This window comes from Dipodomys ordii, unplaced genomic scaffold (genome assembly GCF_000151885.1).
Source record: "Dipodomys ordii isolate 6190 unplaced genomic scaffold, Dord_2.0 Scaffold10, whole genome shotgun sequence".
In the NCBI taxonomy this organism is placed as follows: domain Eukaryota; kingdom Metazoa; phylum Chordata; class Mammalia; order Rodentia; family Heteromyidae; genus Dipodomys; species Dipodomys ordii.
Genome location: NW_012267226.1, coordinates 12,911,646 through 12,934,642, shown reverse-complemented (window position 1 = coordinate 12,934,642; position 22,997 = coordinate 12,911,646). Strand labels below are relative to the sequence as shown.

At 38.2% G+C, this 22,997-nt stretch overlaps 2 protein-coding genes across 2 annotated transcripts in view; one reads left to right on the top strand and one right to left on the bottom strand.

The window, feature by feature from the left end:
• The window catches only part of Msantd4 (Myb/SANT-like DNA-binding domain containing 4 with coiled-coils), a 10,478-nt gene extending 4,349 nt beyond the window's left edge, over positions 1 to 6,129 (top strand). Inside the window, exons 2-3 of the mRNA XM_013009877.1 lie at positions 2,772 to 3,384; positions 3,954 to 6,129. Of these exons, the coding sequence (XP_012865331.1) occupies positions 2,923 to 3,384; positions 3,954 to 4,529 (1,038 nt within the window). The 5' untranslated portion in view covers positions 2,772 to 2,922 and the 3' untranslated portion in view covers positions 4,530 to 6,129. The remainder of the gene's footprint in view (positions 1 to 2,771; positions 3,385 to 3,953) is intronic.
• A 10,368-nt stretch (positions 6,130 to 16,497) lies between these two features.
• The window catches only part of Gria4 (glutamate receptor, ionotropic, AMPA 4), a 269,646-nt gene continuing 263,146 nt past the window's right edge, over positions 16,498 to 22,997 (bottom strand). Inside the window, exons 14-15 of the mRNA XM_013009473.1 lie at positions 20,905 to 21,039; positions 16,498 to 16,662 (exon numbers count right to left, since the gene is read on the bottom strand). Coding sequence (XP_012864927.1) covers positions 16,498 to 16,662; positions 20,905 to 21,039 — 300 coding nt within the window. The remainder of the gene's footprint in view (positions 16,663 to 20,904; positions 21,040 to 22,997) is intronic.

Here is a 22,997-nt window from a genome sequence, read left to right as displayed (position 1 = left end):
GGGCCTGGGCACTGTCCCTGAGCTGCTTTTGCTCAAGGTTAGTGCTTTACTACTTGAGTCACAATGCCACTTCCAGCTTCTTCTGAGTAGTTAATTAGAGATAAGAGTCTGATGGACTTTTCTGCCTGGGTTGGCTTCGAAACATGATTCTCAGATCTCAGCCTTGTGAGTAGCTAGGATTACAAGTAGAGTCACCAGCACTCAGCTAAGTTTTATTTTTTTTAATACAGCATTTATAAGAAATAACCAAAGTTGTTTTGCTCCTATTTGCAAGTCAAACAAGATTGAGATCACTTATGAAATATCCATATATTTTTTCCTGTTTAGGAATTCTTTAGGTCTGGTCTCTTAAGATTTTCCTTAATATGTGATGGGGAATATTGGTTGGAGTTCTAAGGAGATTCCTGCCTTTGTATGGAATTTCTTCTGAACCTTCCACCTAGATAAGAGTCTATCTACTCCTTTTGAAAATCTGCTAAATAATATCTGAGAAGTTACCTTAGCAGCATTTCTAAGATTTAGCTGTTAGAAGCTGCTAACACGGTTGAGGTAGATATGACATAGCAGAACTTGTATATATGGCCTGTCACTCAAACAGTTGTGATTTGTACAAATTAGTCTCTCAATTTCCTTTTATAAATAGCCTGGTATATCTAATTTAGTGCTGTGGTGGGTAACAAATGACAGGATTTGGAACTTGGTATTATTCTTCTTGTTGCTGGAAAAGTTGATCAGTGACAGCCCTGGCTGAGATTTTATCAGTCTCATTTCACGCTGTCATTTTGTAAGAGAGAAAGGCCAGCCCATGGAAGCAATCATTGAATGCATTTGAAGTCAGAAAACATGGTTTGTGTATAAATAACTTACTCTTTATGACCTCTTGTTTCCTACTATATACTTCTAACATCTCTTTTCTAACTAAAAGAGATTTTCTAGCCTTTGTCCCAATTTTCTCGCCATTGAGTTTGTCTTGATAAAATGCCTTGTGTTAAACTATGCAAGCCACTGGGACTTTTTCAGCAGAGGATCTCATTTTCTGCTTTCAGGAGAAAATTAAATTCTTGTTTGAGAATTAACATTTATCCTTCCCTACTATATGTTTTCATAATGTAAAGGCTAGATAGTAGAAAAACATTTCCCGGTTTCATCACTGTGGAAGACTTGAAATTAAGGCAGGCAAGAGAGACCAGGTGCATCTGTTTTATTGATGTGCGTTTAGCACTGAGATTCTCAGACTTTCGCATACAATGTAGTCACTTATGGGTTTCTTGAGACATATATTGCTAGGTCCTACCCCATGATTTTCTGACATGTTTACCTTTGAACAAGTTTTACACGTCCTCTTTGATGACCCTATAACATGAACATTCCCCCAAAGTGGGAAACATTCTGTTTTGCATTCTCACTCAGGATTTATGTTAAAATTTTGACATAGGGTTTTTTTTTTAAAAAACTTTGTTTCTATGTGGAGACAAGCATTTATAGTGACTGGTTAATATCACAGTCTTCAATTCTGCAATGAAGGTATCCCAGAACATTATTAATTACTGCTAAAGAAAAGCAAATAATTAAAAGCATTGATTAATTGGTTTTGTTTCATATTAGGAGCTTTTGTTCGAGGTGGTGAATCAGATGCTTTTCATGCCAGCCTCAATTTCAAGTCTTACCCAAGTGCATCTGATTGGTGGAATACCATCCACATCCAGAATCTTCATTGCCTTGGAACTGGGAAATGGCTTCCTATTATCTAGCCATTGCATTGTACGAAGATACATTAGGAAGGTTGGAATAAATATTGAGTCATAAGTCAGTAATTTGATTTTCTCGCAGGGGCAGAAAATGAGATCATCTACTGTAAAGGAACGGATGTGGTGTCTATTGAGGAGAAGGATTGCAGTAGCAAACTAGGAAATGTACACTGGGTGCTAGATGGCTGGGGGAAAAATCCTTGCCATGTTAAATTGTATCTTTATAATATTTTTGTCATCAGAAAACTTTTGCTCTATACTTAAGCATTCTATATTGGTTTAATATAAAAATGAGTTGTGAAGTAGTAAAATATAAGCAATTGCCATTTCTATATTGTCTCAAGCTAGTTTCAGTGTTTTAATTTTATATATCAGTCCTGCAGGTTCTCATAGTATTCTACATAGGCTACTTTTTTGTTTCAATATCTCTAATTGTCATTTTGGTAAATTGACTCATCTATTCAATACATACTTATGGTATGTTCAGCCTGTGTCAGAAGCTGTGCTGGGCTCTGGGCAGTAGATAGTGAGCCAAACACCCTTGGTTACATGATGAAACATCTGTTGAAGAGCCATACCCTAATCTATGCTAGCAATGGATAAAAGTTAGGAAAAGTCAATAGACTATGCTAGAGGAACTTGGCATGTCAGGAAAAGCTTTGCTGAGAATGTGGTTATTCTTTGCATTGAAAGATGAGTTGGCATCAAGTGGGCTGAGAAGGTATCAGGTTGTTTTCTAGATAGAACAATATAGACAAGTACAGGAGTTTATCAGGACAGGTGACCCATGAAGGCCAGTATAGGAGCAATGGAATGCGTCGATGAAGAACCTTTGCAGTGTCCCCTGGGAAAAGAAAAAAATGGCAGTTTGGACTCTGAAGGTGCTGGCAAAGATGGAGATACCAAATTTGAGCCATATGTAGAGGGTTTTTTCCTTGTAAAAAGTATAAGACTTATTGGGTTAAAGTATGCTACAGAAGTTGCAGGTTGATTGAATGATCCTACTTTACTTTTTCCATTTAGGAATTATTCAGCCTGCCTCCGCTACTGGATGCGTGGACAACAGTGACCAGAGCCGGGCCAGCAGGCTTGTGCGTGGTTTGAGTGCTTTGGTAGCACTCTTCAAGTGCTCTGTTCATCTTTTCTTGCTATATTGCATTGACATTATAAAAATATGAAGCAGTTAAAGAGAAAGAGGAAAAGCAATTTTAGTGTTCAAGAAACGCAGACCCTTTTGAAAGAAATTACCAAAAGGAAAGAAGTCATTTTTTCCAAGCAGCTCAACACAACGATAAACGTGATGAAGCGCATGGCCTGGGAGGAGATCGCGCAGTGCGTGAACGCCGTGGGAGAAGGCGAGCAGAGGACCGGGACCGAAGTGAAGAGGCGGTACCTGGACTGGAGAGCACTTATGAAGAGGAAGAGGATGAAGGCAAACATCAAATTGGTGGGTTCAGGGTTTCCCCTTCCCACGTCTGACTTAGACGACTCTCTCACTGAAGAGATCGATGAGAAGATTGCCTTCCGAAATGATGCCAACTTTGACTGGCAGAACGTGGCAGATTTCAGAGATGCAGGTGGATCTTTAACAGAGGTCAAAGTGGAAGAGGAAGAAAGGGATCCCCAAAGTCCTGAGGTAAGTACTAGCCTGTGACAATTTATTTGCCACTCTGATGTGGCAGTTTATAGTCCAGACATACTTAACATGTTTGCACACTTTTTGTTTTTTTGCTAATCCTGAGGCTTGAACTTTGGGCCTGGGCACTGTCTCCAGGCTCCTCTTTTTGCTGAAGGCTAGCACTTTACCACTTAAGCCACAGCACCAACTTTTTCTGTGATTAGTTGGAGATAAAGAGTCTCACAGACTTTCCTGCCTGGGCTGGCTTCAAACCATGATCCTCAGATCTCAGCCTCCTCAGGAGCTACGATTGTAGACATGAGCCACCGGCACCCAGCAATGTTTGCAGATTTTTATGCTTACTTAAACGTAGCATATGACAAGATCATTCAGTTTTCTTTTCCGCTTAAATACATCAATTGTTATGTATTATTGACATCAGGTAGTTCATGTAAATGTTTTTGACAATTCAAACTAAGTGGTTTTGTGTATTGAAACATTACTCAAAGCCTTTGAGAGATATTTGCGCAAAATAAAACCATGAAGTCTGAGTAAATACTAAAAGCCACTTTCCCCTTTTCTCATAGTTTGAGATTGAAGAGGAGGAAGAAATGTTATCATCTGTCATACCAGATTCCAGGAGGGAAACAGAGCTTCCCGATTTCCCCCACATTGATGAATTTTTCACCCTTAATTCAACACCATCCAGATCTGCTTATGATGAGCCCCACGTGTTGGTCAACATAGAGAAACAGAAACTAGAGGTGGAAAAACGCCGACTGGATATTGAGGCCGAAAGACTGCAGGTAGAAAAGGAACGCCTGCAAATAGAGAAAGAGCGGCTGCGGCATTTAGACCTGGAGCACGAGCGCCTTCAACTGGAGAAGGAGCGGCTGCAGATCGAGAGGGAGAAGCTCCGGCTGCAGATCGTCAGTTCCGAGAAACCATCTCTGGAAAGTGAACTTGGCCAAGGCGAAAAGTCCATACTTCAGCCACAGGACATAGAAACCGAGAAGTTGAAACTTGAGCGAGAGCGTCTGCAGCTGGAAAAGGATCGGCTGCAGTTTTTGAAGTTTGAATCGGAGAAGCTGCAGATTGAAAAGGAACGCTTACAAGTGGAGAAAGAGAGACTTCGAATTCAGAAGGAAGGACACTTGCAGTGATTTTTTTTTTTTTTTAGGTTTTCATTTAACAACTGTTTATAAACTGTAGGTGTTTCTCCTATCAGGTGACATAAAGTGGTTGTTGGATTATCTGGTTCTTATTTTTTCCTCCCTGTCTTACCGTCAGTGTTTTCAGTAGGGAAAAGATAGTTCTGTGTGGGTAATTGTATGCTTAAGTAGTAGATTATAGAAGCACCCTATGCCCAAGCAGAAACAGAATAGCAGAATATTACTGTGCTAACCTCTTTCCATTAGTAATATTACACATAGTCTTGTGCTATCTGTACACCCAGAATTTACAATTATGTCTATGTAAGTTTCTAGTCTAGTGGTTCTCCATGCCAAAAGACATTTGCAATGTCTGGAGGGCATTTTGGTTGAGGGGGGGTGTGGCTTGTAACTGTCATCTAGGACGTAGAGGCCACTGATGCTACTAAACATGTAATGTGTAATATGTGGGTCACATAGTGAAGAATTGCACAACCAAAATGTCATTAGTGCTGAGTTTGAGGAACCCTATCCTAGCCTAACTGTGCACCTCTATAGCTATGTTTTATAGTTTTAGAATATTGAAATCGCAGATATTTATGTGGGTAGATACTTAAATGGCCAAAAAACTTTTAACTATGAAACATAACTGTGTAGTCTGTTAAATATAGGAACTGATGAGGATTATAGCTATTTTATTCCCGCGTTTCCATCTATAAGTAGGCTGAGATGCAGAAAACAGCACAGGGAACATAGGAGATTGCCTGAAGCGGTCCACTTTGAAGCGAAGTTCATCTGTTGGTGCTTTACAAGCAGCACACAATTTGGAAGCTTTAGTTCCCTTTCTTCTTTGAGCCTGTTGTGTTAGTTTTCATATAAAAATGTATCATTTCAGTCATATATTGAATCTCCTGTAAAAGAATGACAGAAGGAAGTAGACAATGTACCAGTAAGAATAATACCAGTAGTCAGTGAGCTCCAACCCACTGAGCGGTTGGTTGACTTTTACAATAAAGAATAGCTCTTTGGGAGTGGGAGGTGGGTGAGAATGAAGCCATGGTAGTGGCTCTGTTATGGAAGCACTTGTCACACAGTATTTACTCTATCCTGTACAACAGTTCTTAAGAATAGTGTTATTCCGGAATTTGAAGCTCAGAGAAGTCACACCGTGAGTAAATGATTGATCTTTGGCATTGCAGTGTATATTTGTCTTTGTACCTCCCTGAGGAACAAAATTTGTGACGTCGGTCCCTTGAGAATTCTGAAGCCAAGGGCTGGCTCAGCCTGGTGGTTTGCCCTTAGGTTGCTGAGGGCAGTTTCTCTCCAGGTGCAGTGATTCTGATGCCCACTGAAGTTGAAATGGCTGCACGAGTTCACTTTGTGTTTTCTGATTTCCAGGGCTGATAAGTAGCTTTAATATTTCTCTTGTCATACTATCTTGATTCTGCGTTTGTTCCTTGTTAATTTAAGAATGGTTTGAAATCATGGTGATATTCAAGTATGAGTATGTAAAGGAAACTTCTGCTAACTTACCCTTGATTTTGAAATAGTGTTATTTTTCTATTACTACAATAAATGCTTCTACCATAGAAATAAAATTTCCTATACTGTCTCTCTGGAAGATTATTATTTCAAGTGGTATATTCAGAGCTGTATTCAGAGTAGAGGTCTCTACAAAACCTGGGAGAAAATGCTGTTGTGGTGAATGGGGTCAGGGACCCAACGTCCAAGGCTTGAATTACGTGTCTCATATACATTACTTATTTCCCTCTCAGAACAACCCTGAGCTAAGTCATCCCTACTTTTATAAGGTGGGAGGGGGGGGGGGAAAGGCCTCTTTAACCTAATTGAATTCCTTAAAAAAAATCATTTACCAATACTGCCTCAGGATTTTAGCACATGAGCTCTAATGAGAGGAAGTACTAAACGTTTAGGTATCACTCTTAAGAATTATGTAGGGGCTGGGAAGGTGGCTCAGTGGTAGAGCGCTTGCCTTGCATGCCTGAGGCCCTGGGTTCAATTCCTCAGCACCACATAATCAAAAAAGAAAAAAGCCGGAAGTGGTGCTGTGGCTCAAATGGTAGAGTGCTAACCTTGAGCTGAAGAGCTGAGGGACAGCGCCCAGGCCCAGAGTTCAGGCCCCACGACTGGACCCCCCCCCCAAAAAAAGAATTATGTAGTTCAGCCGGGTGCCAGTGGCTCACACCTGTAATCCTAGCTAGTCAGGAGACTGAGATCTGAGGATCATGGTTCAAAGCCACCCAGAGCAGGAACATCCATGAGACTGATCTTCAGTTAGCCACCAGAAAACCAGAAGTGGTGCTGTGGCTCAAGTGACAGAATACTAGCCTTGAGCTGAAGAGCTCAGGGATAATGCCCACACCCAGAGTTCAAGAACCACAACCAACAAAAATTAAAAAAGAATTACATAATTCTGACATTCAGAACTGGTGGGTGCCATTTAACCTGTCCTTCCATTCGATTTCTTCGCTTGTCAAGTGGGCATCCCTGCTCTGCTCTGCTGTTCTGTTGTGTAGTTTAAGACTGATGCATGTAAAGAATATAAGCCATAAAGTTCTGTAACTGCAGGATGATGTTCCTGTTGGATGTGAGATTAGCAGATTTTTAAGTTCCTACAGAAAGCCTGAAGATAGCCAATTGTTCATTTTAATAGAGTACCCTTGAGCTCTTGGAAATAAACTTTAAAAGAGAAAAAGAAAAAAGAAAGAAACCCATTATCTTCAGAGCTATGGTTTAACCCTGCTCAGTGCAGATAGGGTGAGTCACTCCAGTAGAAAATGACATGGCTACATTCCTGCGGTAGTCGGCACCCTTGAGTATGTGGTAGTTGTTAACGCTTGCTATATAACTGCCCTTCAAAAATATGGTTGAAACAACCATTTGTTTTGCTCATTGTCTTAGAAGAAATCGGGGTGCTTCAGATTGGCTAGGTAGGTCAGAAAGCAGGCATTCGGTCAACTAGGTAGGCATATATTTCAATTTGGAGCCAAAGAGAAACCAGAGGAGCTCAATGTAACCTTTAGGCCTAGTCTCAGAACTGCACTCAAGAATGCTCCTGCTGTGCTTTATTAGCCAAAGTTCATCACATGGTACACTCTCAAGAGGCGAGGAAATAAGAGTTTACCTCTTGGGAAGAGTAACTGTGCAGCGTTGTAAAAGGTAGGGATACAAGGATGGGTGAGCAGTCATGACCAGCTTTGCAATCAGTTTACTATACCAACATTCTACTTAGCTGGATGATATCAGTAGTTCTGCCATCCTACCAGATTCAACATTGCTCCTAGTTCGAAATGCATTCATAAGAACTTCGAATTATCACCCTGGTTGTAGGATACTTCTTTCTCTTGGTGAAAAGGCTGATTTAGAAGGAAATAGGGGCTATCTACTTTTGGGAAAGGAAGTCTTGCATTGTCTCGGGTCTCTCTAAATGTAATGTGTAGTTTTTGTAATTGAAAAGAATTCCTGTTTCACTTCTATCCTTTAAAAAAATTTTATCTTGTTTCTTTCTCTCCATATTTTGTCACCCTTAATCTGAATATAAAGGCAAACCACATTTCTTCCAGAATAGTTTGAGTTAGTAGCTAAGTCTTCCTAGTACCTGGACCTTAGAATAGTTGTTTCAAGTCCTATATGATTTTTTTTTTACTGTGTTGCTCTACATTTACTTTTAGCATCATACTTTCCTGATAGGAAATGTAATTTTTTTAGTATTTGTCAGGATTCTGTTTGTAAAGCTGGAGCTAGTACTTCTGAAGCTCCCAGAATGTTGATAGCTTGATTCTTTTTTCAACCTCTAACTTCTTCGTGACATGTGCTAACTGTTGCCAAATTCAATCCAGAGGAAGATGTCTTGTCAAATGTGTCTCAGTAAAACTTCTCCAGTGCCAATTGTGAAAAAGGATTTAGCCTCTGTGTCGCTGAGGATAGCTAGAGAGGACAAACTCTTGGGGTTGGGGTAAGTAGGTAAGCTGATTGCTTAAATCTCTGACTGATAAAATTCAAAATTTGAAATACTGTGATAGGCTGAGTTTCTCAGCAACTTTCAAAAGGAATACCCTTTATTATTTACCATTTATTTTTTATGATGTGGCCTATCTACCTTTAAAACATTTAATAGGTTGAAATAGAACTGAACTGTAAACCTGTATTTCCAATTTTTGCAGTCATTTCACCCTGTATATTTGGCTGTTTCCTCATAAACATGACGCATGCCAGAACTGAACTAACTCACTTGCTCCCTCCTCTCCTACGTTCTTTTCTCTTTGCCATGGTACCATTTGGACCAGGTTGTTTGGAAGTTTTAAAGATGTCCTTGTCTTTGAATCCTTTGTTTTCTTCATTTTACCCAAGTTTTTGGCTCTGACTTCTTCCATCTTTCCTTCTTGGTCTTAAACTGAGCATGCTCAGAAATGTGCCTTCCCTTTGAGTGCTTTCCTGTATATATTCCCCAAAGAAAATACCCATACATCAGTTTAGTGAGAGCATTGTTTGTGGAGATCCCGCTACTTACTCTCCTAAGCTGCTGCAGGTAATATATCCTTCTCTGACTTATATTTTGGCAGGAGTTCTGGTAGCTCTCATTTGGGAGTGAAACTGGTTTGTAGTTATTGTCAACAGCTTCATTGTTCCAGGTTATTTCAAGGTGTGCTGTTGTTGCTATGTTAGTCAGAGAGTGAGATGGTTCTCCTCAGTTAGTTTTGCTCCCTTCTCATTTTCAGCAGTTCGGCATACACCTGTCACAATAGAGACCTTTTTCCAATTCTTGTGTTTCTTTTCAATACGAGGCAGGGGTCTTTTGTTCATTAGTACTAGGATGATGGGGGAAAGAAGCTAGGATTCCCTGTCGGGACTGTCCACCTTTGGTCTATGGAGTCCCTTCCCTTGTATTCCTACCCCTCCATTTCCCAGAAGCAAAACTAAGGTCAATCTCAGGTAGGACTTTTCTGGTTCTCCTTCTAATCTTGGACGTATGCCAGGTTCCTGACTGTTTGGTCTCTAAGAATTTGTTAACATTTTAAGCGAATTCTTCTTTCTGGTATTTCTGACAGTACATGACCTCTTTGTGCGGTACCAATTGTGAAACCACCTGCGCGTCCCATTTCTCTTTGAAGAGTTTATACTCACATGGAATTCAGTTTGCTTGGTTGCCTTGAGCTGTCCTTTGATTTGTACAAGAAAAGTTATGATTCTGGAGATTCTTTGACTTTTTCTCATGGTTAAAAGTGACATTTAACAATTTTTTTCTACCTCCTAGGTAGAGTAAGAAACCCAGAGCTATGGAGCTAAAAAAAGTTTTTGGTTCCATGACCAGGTGCTGTGATAAGAAATTTATAAACATAATTCTCACCTGTATTGCAACATACATTCATGCTTAGTTTTGTCTGACTCTAAAACTAAAAATCTGTTCTTTTCACTACTCATGATGCCTCTTGACAAATAAACTGTGGAAGTTTACAAAATAATCACATAAGAGTAGTGTAAATACTGTTTTGAAAGTAAGCACAGGACATAAAAGAGTTGGGTGTGGTAGTACATGCCTATAATCCCAGCACCTTCGACTACAAGTCTAAGGCCAGCCTGGACAACAGAGTAACATTCTATGTCAAGAACCAAGACAAATGGTATAATAAAGAAGGCTTCACAAATGGAACCAGTTGAGGAATGTTTATCTGATAACATGATTTCTAGAATACTTCTTTATGGGTAAGTAGGAACTAGGCTTACAAAGTTTGTATCTATTCATCCTTCTACATATCCCCCCCCCCATTTCCCATCCTTAAAATGAAAGCTAGTACTTCTTTTCCTCACTTCCCTTGTTGCTACGTCACAGCTTTGATAGATATTCCTTTGCTGAAGTTCAGCAGAAAGAAGCAATTCATGGAGTCTATTTCCTGGGAGGTGAAGGAGCATGCCAGGAGCCTTCAGAAGCCATAGAAGCAAGTCCTAGTCTAGTGTCCCTAGCTCAATGTCCTTGCTGTAAACAGTGATGCAAGAATGTGCCATTAGCTATTTGAGGGAGATAACCAACAGAACAGGAGCTTTGCCTTCAGGTCTTGGTGGCTTTGGCTTCAGATCTGGTTCTTCATCTTAATCAACTGTGAAACTACCTAGTTTCCATTAAAACTGACACTTTGTTTTAGTGAACTGGAGTGTTTTCTGCTAATTATAGTTAGGAATCCTCGCTGAAACAAAGGCAACCCAATCAGAAGAAGTCATTGATTAAAAAAAGGTTTAAAGGAACACACTATATTCTAGATTACTGAATGATCTGGTGGTATTGTTGGGGAAAGAAGGTGAGAGACAAGAGCGGAGATATTGTCAGGCATCAGATAATGGCCACTGAATTGTTCTAATTAGAAGGTAATGGGATCATATTTGTGTTTTAGAAAACCTACTTGGGTTGCTACATGGGGAATCTGTGAGCTAAGAAACAAGGAGACATTTAGAGTAAGAACAGGGAGAAATTATGAGTTGCTGAATTAAGTCAGCCATACTATGGATAACAAGCAATGGATTGTGTAAAGAGAGGATATTGTTTGGTATGGGGCTGATGGAGGAAAAAACTTTTAGAATCGTCTTTCTGTTTAAGTTGTGGGAGACTTGGTGAGTGGTAGTGCCACTAACTGAAACAGTTTCAAGAGAAGAAAGGGATGTAGAGTAAGTGTATTAAATGTTGGAATTGGGAAGCCCAAGAGAAAGAATCAGTAGACGACTGATTATGTGGGACTCAGACAATAGAAATTTCTTGGTTATTAAGTAAATGTGGGGTTGGAAGTGTGGCTCAGTTGGTAGAACACTAGTCAAATAATAAAAGCAAGTTCAGATCCCAGTCTCAGATCTAAAAGAAAAAAAAAAAAGAAATAATGTAAAATGTCACTGATCATGAGATGAAGCAGGTGGAATATGCCTGATGGGAAACAAAAGGTGCAATCCTGAGTTGGTGTTTGTTTGGCAGAAAAGGGTACATAAAATAGACTGAGAAGTGACAAATGGAAGATTGGAGGGGAAAAAAAACAGTAAATGCATTTAACATGAGCACAAGATGTTATTAGTGACTGAGGTAAGATTATGTTGGTGAACAATGGAGTCTAACAGTGGGGTTAAGTAATAGATTATAGATCGGGGTCTTTATTGACTAGAGTGTGAAAGGAAGGAGAGACATTAGTCAATATCTGAAGGAAGATGAGAAGGAACATGATCATAAAACTTGCACACGAGTGACTTAGTGAACAGGAAAAGATAAATAGGAGTCAAGGATATGTAGAGTTCTAAGTTAAATGAAGTGCTTGCACTGACATGGAAGTTGCTCAGGATGACAATAGAATTTGTGTGCCTGGGAAAAATATGTCAAATGCCAGAGCCCTAGATGACAGTGTCAGTGACAGAGAGGCCAATAAAGCACATGGGCAGGTGGGCAGTTCATTTGCCTTCTCTTCCACCAGAGGAATTTTTTTTGGTCCTTCACCCACACTTGTATTTTTTTCAGTGCTGAGGCTTGGTCTTAGGGCCTTGTGCCCTCACTTGGCATTTTTGTTCATAGCTGGCACCCTACCACTTGAGTATGTCTCTACACAAGAGTCTCGAGGGTGGCTTTCTGTCAGGGCTGGCTTTGAATCTTGATCCTCAAGATCTCAGCTTCCTGAATAGCTAGGATTATAGGCATGAACCACTGGTGCCCAAACTTTCCTTCATCTTTTAAGATTCCCCATTCTTTTGCCCAATCTCTGCCCCCACATACACAAAGAAAATAAAATTTAAAAACCCAAGCAAACGCCCTCATTTCATGGAAAACCATTTTCTTCTCCACTGACACGTCAGATATGATTTCCAGTTCTATTTTCTCCTAATAATTTATCAATCTTTTCTTATAGGACAGTTCTTTTGGAAAATTGCTTATACCAGCTGCTTAGCACATATACAAGTAAACAATAATTTATATTTGGGGTTTTACAAATACTAAAACTCTAGGCTGGCAATAGCTCTTAGTCATAGATTTGCTGTGATTTGTTTGAATATGTCTACCATGTTCAAGGCTATGTGTTCCCCCAGCAATGAAAAACAAAGCAAAAACACGAAGACCCTAACCTGCTGGATTATTTGAATTAATGTCTTCCTGGCAATGGGTATGAAAAGACATATTTTTTCATGCAATATTATCTTCACAAATAAGAGACAGCCAAATCTGTAAAATTTATCTCTTCTTCACAAATTCTTAAGGATATCAATTTTTATTTGATTCTCATTCCAATTACTACTATATTAGTGTGACAAATTGGGTTACTGTGTTTTCTGGGAAAATTACTTGAGTATTGATACTTAGAATATTATATTTTGTTAATGTTCTAATACATAAGAAATAAATTCTTATTTTGTGCTATGCCTTAGGGAAGTAGAATAAATTGATTAAAGCGAGAAGACCAGGGGACCAGCAAGTCCAGTAATAGTGAACTGAGTGTTGCAAAGTTCTCTTTAGATCTTTCAATACTATGTGAGGGCTCTTTAGCCTTTTCATCTGTGGTCCATTGGCTTTGAAGCTGAGGTAGCTTCAAAGTTTTACTTAAATGTTTTTTTATTAACTTTAACATGTTCTAAAAAATCACATTTCTTTTGGGTGCGGATGGCTCCCTCCTATAATCAATACTAGCTACTCAGGAGGCTGAGATCTAGAGGATCAAAGCTAGCCTGGGCAGAAAAGCCCCTGAGAGTCCATCTCCAAAATAACCAGCCAAAAGCTGTGCTGGAAGTGTAGCTCAAGTAGTAAAGCACCAGCCAAGAAAGCATAAGGCCCTAAGTTCAAACCCTAGTACTGCCCAAAAAATTTCATGCCTAAGTTTTATAGCAATTTATTTCATAGGGATCCAGAAATTAACCCTTTATATTGATAGAAAATTTTTCCATTTGGAAAAATATATTTTTACTCTACAAAAATGATAACTCTGTAACAAAAACACAAAACACTCTCAGACTTTACTGAAAGCTATCTTTAGAAGTATATATAAAAACTAGGGGCTGGGAAGGTGGCTCAGTGGTAGAGTGCTTGCCTTGCATGTATGAGGCCCTGGGTTCGATTCCTCAGCACCACATAAGCAGAAAAAGCTGGAAGTGGCGTTTTGGCTCAAGTGGTAGGGTGCTAGCCTTGAGCTGAAGAGCTGAGGGAAAGTGCTCAGGCCCAGAGTTCAGGCCCCATGACTGACAAAAAAAAAAAAGAAGAAGAAGTATATATAAAAACCCAACCAAATCCTTATTCCAAGTTCCTTAGTGATCATATCTTTCTCTGGCTAAGCCATAGCTGGGTATCATCATATAGAAAACTTTCTTATCCAACCAGAAAATAGATCAATTCTTTTTTTTCTCACTATTGTTTCTTTTTAACCACTTTTTCTGCTGTTCTAGAAAACCCTGAAATCAACAACCTCTAGGTTTAATTTTATACACAATATGCTTAGCATACTCTCTAGGTCCTATTCATGAAAAGAAAGTGTTCTTGCTTCTGTGTAATTAATTCAGTTCAATTCACTCTTTCATTCAACAAATATTTATTAAGCACCTACAATATGCCAGGCACTGTGCTGGGTGCTGAGGATACAACTGTGAACAAGATAGACACAGTCCCTGCCCTCAAAGAGCTTACAGTCTAGTAGTTTTACAGACGAGTACACAGGCAATTACACTGCAGTAAATGGTGAGTGCTGTGAATGGGAAGACACATTAAGAATGGCACCTCACTCGGCTTCACAGGCAGGGCATGGTAGAGACTCATGGAATTCTCCCAGGGCAAGTAAAATAGAATTTGAGTGTTGAAGGATGAGTGTGAGTTAAGCGGAGGAGACGGCGTTAACTCAGAGACAGCACTTACTGTATCTGTGATATTCCGTGTGCTGCTCATTTAGTGGAGGTTCGTTCAGTGGAGGGGGAAGATGATGAGCAGTAAGAGAAGTCCTCGAAGAGATAACCAAGGGCCAGGTTTTAAGAGGGGCTCATTTTTGCTGCTTACATTTTCCCAAGGGGACAGTACATACATGCTTTACCAGATATATACTTTCTAAGACTGCTCTTTCTGCTACACAGACACCAAAGTTATTGGTGGAGGTCTTAAGAGTTGATAGAAGAAAATCAATCCTTCACCTTAGCCATCTGAACTTCCATGATATCACACCCAGGTCTCTTATTAGCTTATCTCGTGGTATAGTATCCATTCCCCAAAGAAGCCATCGATATACATGACTTTGGGCGCTGCTTACCCACAATGCTCTTATCACCTTCTCCTCCAATGAAAACTCCACTCATCCTTCAAGGCAAGACTTTCAGGATCATCCTAAATTGTGCTTTCTGCCAAGATCTCTCACTATGCAGTTTTTAATCTGTATTATGGTACTTATTATTATTTTCAATAAACCAAACCTTCTTTTGTACCATGTCATTTTAACCCACACATAGCAAAGTATTTTCTATAAATAAATAAGAGTACAGTTTTCTTCACAATTTTCAGGTGAAAACAAAGACTAAGGATTGATTTGTTCATTTGTGACCTACCCCAAGCTATTAGTGCCTTCAAAAGATATAATGGAAAAATAGGAATGAGAAGTCCAAAAGACATATAGTTTTACGCAGCAAAATACAACCAAGTAAAAATTCCAATACACAGTTATAGGGAAAGTTGCTGTTAGAGCAATGATTAATTCCCAGACTCGACTCCATCTTTGACAATTTAATCTTCTAACAATCAAAGATCTGTAAAAGACAGCTTAGTGTGCAGAAAAGTAAAGGGCTAGCTACATTTTCCAATATGGTCCACCACTTGCTTTCTATCATCCCTTGTATCCTCTCATAATTTCTCGGATGACTTTTATAATAGTAGAAAAAAACTTTTAAGCTCTGTAGATATTGTAAGAACATCTGTTTTATTCTTTTTTTTGGTGGGTACAAAAACCACAATTTTGTGCACAGAATGAGATTATAAATAATAGCAATAACGTGAGCGACCCGTAGTCTCTTTTGATTCTACCTTGACAGATGGTTTAACGTAGACAACTTTCTTCACTTTTTGCTCCTGGTAGTGAGACAAATGCAATCTGTGAACCGACTTGTGTTGACACAGTGAAAATTTGACACAGCAAACAAGAAGATGACCAACAACTTTTATATTAAAAAAAAAGGTCTCTAAAGTTTATTACAGTGATGGCATTTATATCAATTATTGCAATGTATTGTTCCCTAAGATGGTTAGAAAAAAGAATTGTGTTGTCCTCTATTGAATTTACGTCAGTTAAAAAGCAAGCATGTTTCAGGTATTTGTTTTTTGTTTTTTCTCCAAAGTAAGTGTAAATACTTCCTTTAAATTTTTTTTCACAGGATTTACATGTTTGTTTATTGTTTTCTTATCACAGTTTAGAGATTTGTTGTGTTCTCAGCTGGAGATGCTTCCATGGACTCTACGGGTGTTTTGCACACACAGGTTGAGCATGTTCGTGGACGGGTATAACTGTTTCAATCCCTTTCCGTGATGACCAACGCCTTTCTGAGCAAGAACTTCACAGTTGAATACGCTAACTGGCAAGTCTGATTAGTGTTTGCTGATTTTGTTTTTGAAAGTCCACTCTTGAGTGACATTTTGTTGCTGTTAATACACCCAATTCCCGGCTCCCTCCCACCTGCTCCCCCCAAACAAGAACAAAGAAACAAACAAACAACAACAACAACAAAAAAACCACCCCTAAATTGTGAGTTTTCCTGATATAAAAATCTGAGAGTTTGGGTTTCCGAGCTGAGCTCATGCGCAGGTTTGCTGTTGCTGACATCCACCACCAACTAGGATGCGATTCCTGCCCCCAAGGATGTCCAGCCGCGGGCCCCTCGGTTGGAGGGGAGAGGAGGGCGAGGGGGAGAGGGGGGAGGGCTGCGTTTCCATCAGTCATCATCAACACAGTTTAATTAAGGCACTCAATTATGTTTTTGGTTTTTATGGTAGGTCCGATGCAATGACAGCCAATCCTGAACTCTGTCTAATTGCAGTTCCGGTGTGGACGGCCTTTGGGCAGTCGGGCGTCAGGACTCGGCCGTTTTCTCCCACGCTCCCAGTGATGGATAACCTGGCTTTGTTTCTTATGGCTTCAGAAAAGGTCAGCTGGGTTGCATGGAAAGGAAACAGAAAGAATGGGGCGTGTCATAATGTGACTGTTTCTTCAAGGACATGTGACACAACCAACATCCAAAAAAGAAAATAAATCCAGAAATAGTAATTAGACATCTGCATTTTCCATTATTTTTTTGTAAGTCCTATGCAAACTGCTTAGAAAGCAAGGAAAACTCCAATGACACCAAAGAACTAATCAGCCTGAAATTTATAGTCCCATCTATTTAAAAACTAATTCTTTTAAAAAAAAAACACACACACACAAAATTAGGTTTGTGTAGCAAATCTGGGTAGAGAGCATCTTTTAGTTTGCTCTACTTTATACCCTAGTACTTCTGGTGGAACTTCAGAGCTCCTTTAGTTTGGATAGTATTTTTGCAATCATAGTAGTTTCTTTTAGAAAATGTCTTCTTTACAGTGCAAGATTCCACTAAATTGTTTTGAGAGGAAGTGACAGATTGTCTTGTTTCCTAAACACAGACCTATCCACAGACGATTTCATTCATTCACATGAGTTATAGACATGACTCAACAGCATGGTTAGTGACAGATACTTCCCTCTAGGCCTATTATCAAACTCAGACTCCTGTTTTTAGTCATTCTTAAAAGGGGTGTACCAAAGAGACATGTTTTGGTACCTCCTGCAAGATCACAGGGCACTTCTCTTATTTAGGGCATAGAATTAATTAGGTCTCTGGATTGCTCATTAAATACTTATTCTTGGACTCAACAGGTAACATTAGATAAAGAAGAAGCAGACAGTTTAATTGCATAAATCTAATTACTGTTCATTCGTTTCTTCTATACCCTTTTCAGTCTCTTCAGTCTACGTTAACTCACCAGGAAAATAAGGTGAAGGAGATATTTGCTATACTCCTTTCATGACTTACATCAACTCTCCTAAAACTCATAGCTGTAATCCTATCTACTCAGGCTGCCGAGATCCAAGGGTTGACATTCAAAGCCAGCCCAGGCAAGAAAGTCTGTGAGACTCTTATCTCCAATTAATTACCATAAAGCACTAGCTTTGAGCACAAAAGTTCAGGGATAGCACCCAGTCCCTGCATTCAAGCCCCAGGATCAACACAAAGCAAAACAAAGCAAAAAAAAAAAGCATTTTCAGAAGGCTTTTACCCTAGTCTATTTCATTCATTCTTTCTTTCTTCCTTTCTTTCTTTCTCTCTCTTTCTTTCTGTCTGTCTCTCTTTCTTTCTTTCTTCCTTCCTTTCTTTTCTTTTTCTTGTGCTTGTTAAGAAAGGAAAAGTTCCTAAACTTGGAAAACTCCATTCACTCTTGAACTCTTTAATTGATTAATGCAACTGAGTATAATAGTTAATGAATCTTGGACAAGTAATATTTGTGTGTGTGTGCGCGTATGTGTGTGTGTGTATCTGTGTGTGTGTGTGTGTGTGTGTGTGTGTATTGCTACTGGGGCTTGAACTCAGAGCAACATCTCTCTATTTTCTCTCTTATATTTGTTCTATCACTTTTATTTCCTATACTTATGTCACCTGCTTATTCCATAAAATGTCATCCCTGTTCATCTTGATGTGAACTCCTCCCCCCCGGGGCTCCTCAAGACAGAAAACTTCCTTGTAGATTTACGTAGGATCTGAATCCATTTGAGTTATGGTGGCTGTTTATCTGGTGATTCCAATACCAAATCTTATATTTCTTAAATAATCTTAATGTATCTGTTCTCTTTGAGGGATGATCACTTTGATTTAGATCTATTATGTAGTGAAGGTTTCAAATTGGGCGGGGGGGGAGTCCTTGGAAAAATTTATCAAAATATTACCAACCATTTAATAATTTCATATACCAAATTTCCTTTTTTGTCAATAGAAGTTTTAAAGGGAAAAGCATTCATTTTAATTTGATAATAAAATAAAAATTGCTTACTTTCACGTGTTCTCTATAGGTGGAAAGAATTTCATTTACTCTGGAACTATTGACTTAAAAAGAAAGCCAGATGTGAATGTTTTCTTTTCACTTGAAATATATTGCTTTTAAAAGTTCAAATTTAGCTTCCTAGGTCAATTTTAATACCAGTTTCCTACTCAAAAATATTATTACATGTAAGTTACATGTTCATGTAGGTAACCTGGGAATTCATATTTCGTTTATTAAGTTCCCAAAAGTTTGTAGTAAACTGGCATACATAAGTATTCCTTTTTATAATTTTTAATATTCTTTTTCCTCTCTGTTTCTGTACTGGGTCTTGCTAATGGCTGTCCTAGCCAAAAAAACACCTCAATTTTAAAGGAGTAAGAAAAAAGTTTAATACATCTTAAACAAATTCATGTTAAAATGCAGTTGAAATAGTTAACTCTGAAAACTGGTCAGGTATTGTTTTTCTCAGTGTGAAATATCTCTCCTCAATTCTATAAACATCAAGATTAAAGTATTCTCCTGATGGCTGGTAGAGCTTTAAGTCATCTCAGTTTCTTGTCCTATTAGAAGACATGCTCATCATGTTTTGATCTACAGGAATTGAGGGTCTAGTTCTTAATTTTTTTTTTTTAGGTCCAGTCGTGGGGGCTGAACTCTGGGCCTGGGCACTGTCCCTCAGCTCTTCAGCTCAAGGCTAGCACTCTACCACTTGAGCCACAGCACCACTTCTGGCTCTTTTCTTTTTGCTTATGTGGTGCTGAGGAATCGAACCCAGGGCCTCAGGCATTCAAGGCAAGCGCTCTATCACTGAGCCACCTTCCCAGCCCTAGTTCCTAATTTTTAAAACAATAATTGGAAAGAACCACTTTGGAGTTGTTACTATTAACTTGTATTCAGCCATCAACTTTTGTATTATGGGTATAAGCAGTTAGATTGTGGTGAACAGGGTTGGTAAAGATAGGAACAATGTTTATCTTTAATGATACTTCCATGATTTCTGTATCTATAAATCACAAAATCATGGACATTTTTCTGGCATTAGATCAGCTGTAGTTTCTTACTAAAATGCTATTTGTTTTATTTTTTTTTACTTCAAGGTACATCAAAAGCCCTCAATATCTCTTGAAGGTTCAGAAACATTTAGCATGTGATCATAATTGAACGTCCCATTCACTAAGCTATTATATGTAATTTTAGAAAATGGTTTTGTAGAGACTTGATTTTTAGAAGAACAATAACAAATCCATTCAGGTGTTATTGGAAAAGCACTTTTTATAGTTACAGGAAAGATAAAGTGGGCATTTAGATTCTTTAAGAAACAATGGTCCCTATCTCCTATATTTCATGGGATACATATAGTTTTTTTTTATTGTAAAATCATGAGAGGATCAGAGTAAGTGAGATCACTCTGGTTTGGTGGAAAGCAGTTTTGAAGGAAAAAAGGAAAGTGCAGAATAGCTCACTGTAATTAGTTTTTATCTTTTACTCTATCTGTCCTATGGAGCTGATATATTCGGGACATCTATGCTTAAAATATCTATTCATACCCTTAGTGACACTATGCAAACAAAAGTTGAATTTCATCTAATAGATATGTTCCAGCAATCACCCCTCTTCTCCCTAAAGTGCTGGCTCAAAGGACAATTGTCAGATGAACCAACAGCAGGGATTCATGCTTTAAAAATATAGACAGATGGCCAATGTAAAGCAAATTAGATGGGGAGGTGAGGTTCTGTGAGTTCATACTATGTGCTTTTGAGCTTATATGTGTATTATTTCTTTAGAAAAAATGATGTTATATATAAAAAACAACAACAACAGACAACTCTCTAGGTTTTGATTCAGAAGAGGGTTTTTTTTTTCCTTGTTAGTGTATGGACTACATATGAGTTGTCGTACAAATTTGCCTGGTCAGTGTACTAGGAAGCCCAGATCTAATTTCCAATCTCTCCCAAATTTAAGGGAAGTCATACTATTTGAATCATCTTAGAGCAATTCTAGTTTGCTTTTGTCTTTCTGACTCTTGCAATGCAGATATCTATTGGCAACATAAAGTTTCAAACAGTACTTCTGCAGCCAAAGAAAATCGAACCACTTTGCACTCAAGTTTCCAAAAATAGAAAGCTCTAATTAGAAGCAAGCAAAATACCACCACTGGACAGACAGGTCACAACACTGCGTTCACAGGATGCATTCTCCACTCACTGTCATAGGCCCTAAATCCTACCCCTAAATTTTAATACTTTCGGTTCCATATACGTTGTAACCTTCTCTATAGGTTGCTAAATTCTGGGAATTCTGCGAGGAAGTTGGGTTAAAAGTCTGTGCACTCTTTGCCACCTTCATTTTCTTCGCCTCGGCCCTGGACTTGTAACAGAACTCTATCAAAGCCACCAGCATTGCCAAGCCCAAGCCGCCAACCAGAATGTAGAAGACGCCTGCTACGTTGCTCAGGCTCAAGGCACTCGTCTTGTCCTACAGAGGATAGAGACACGTGAGTTAATTGCAGGAATGTCACATGCAACAGGTAAAAAGCACACATGAAATCCAAACAGCCAATTAAAGTAAATGCTTAATTTAACCTGAAAGTATTTATGAAGATAAGTCACTGATGCAGGTTTATGGCTTGAAGCGTGAAGCTTATAGTTCTCAGAAGTGAAATTATAATTACCAATAAATTAACTGCCATTACATTTAATAAAATCAGTAACATTTTATTGCTATAAAATAGGCTGTGAAAACCACCATACTGAGCCATGTACAAGCATTTATATATTGACATAGGGTAACAGAAGTGGGCTTGTTATAGACTTTGAAAATGACATATTTAATATTCAATTATATGGGACAGGAGACCTCTTCTAGCATTATGTCTTTTAAAACGTTAATCTAATGTTTAAGATTTCTCTTTAATACACTAAAGCTCCCTACTTAAGGATCTTTAAGCTAGTACTTTCACATTCTGCTCATCATCACTTTACCAAATAAAAAGTACACATCATTTGTTCTTTCAGATATGACTACTGGGGAAATCTTATGAAAAATGTCATTCTTGCATTAGTTGCATTCTTGCATTCTTGTACTAGTTAGGAGTAATTATATATTATATAATATTCATATATCTACATAACAGGTAATTGTCTTAGACATTTTTTAAATTACCATGATCAACTGAGAAATAAAATATATAAGGACAAATTCGTAATTATTTTTATAGGTTTGGAAAATAGAATTCTACTTCCATTTAGAAATGCTTATTCAGCTAATGTTTTAAGACATCTTATTCTTTCGAGATCTACATACAAATTATTTTATCGTAAATCTGTAATGGTCAATTATCTAGAATTTAGAATTTTTCAAAAATTATAAGTTGGACTTACTATGAAACATAATTCCAAAAATATTTTGGCAGACAACCTGAAGATGGCTCTGTGGTCATCTTTTTCTCAGCAATATGTTTTGTGCAGAATGTGATTCAGATCTTAAATAATTTTTATTAGAAGAGTATTTAATTCAAAAGATACATTTTACTGTCTACTAAGTCATGATACCAACTGACCAGGCCACAAATTTTTTGGGGGGTTGTCTTTCAAATATAATCACTTATTCATGATTTTATAATGATTAATGATTTTATATACTTTACATTAAGTTTTACCATTTCATTATCTGGCTAAGCTTTTCTCACTCTACTCTGGCTCAAAGGTAGACAGAAGTAATTAAGTGTTAGACCTGCAAAGGGATTGACTAACTTGACTTTGTCTCCTTCTTAAATTAATTGAAGCTCTCCATTTAAGCCAGTCACCTGTTTAATGCCTATGAATATCCAGTAATTAGTTTTCTTCCTAGAAAAGATTATGGGGGAGGGGAAGAAAAGAGAACTCCAAGAATCTTCAACTGACTTTGAAACAATTAATTCTGTTCTATTAATGTGTAGATACTTTGACTGATTGATAAACTTGTTATATTTGTTAACAGAATAAGAACAGAGCTGTTGTAGTCAATAGACTTTGACTTGTGGCTTTCTTCAGTGTTCTGAAGAGAACTATTGAATGAAAGGTTTTAAACTCAAGGAAAGTATGTGTAAATATCAGTGTAAAAATAAAGAAATTTCAAATGGGAGAATGCAACTGGGAAGCTTATCTGTTTGTCAGGCCAGAAGTTTAACAGGGCCCTAGAACTAAAGTGGAATGTGTGTGGTAAATGATAACAAAATACTGAACTTTAGTATTTATCATCTTTTGTTTCTGGGTGACTATTCATCAATTTTTGTGAAGGGACTATATTAGCGCTTGAAGTAATAATGGTCTCTCTCTCTCTCTCTCTCTCTCTCTGAAACAAAACCTTAACCGTAAAGAAAAACACAGCTTTCATTAGTGGTACGTAATTTTGAGGATCCTATAAAAAATTTTATTTCAAGGTTTTTTTAATAG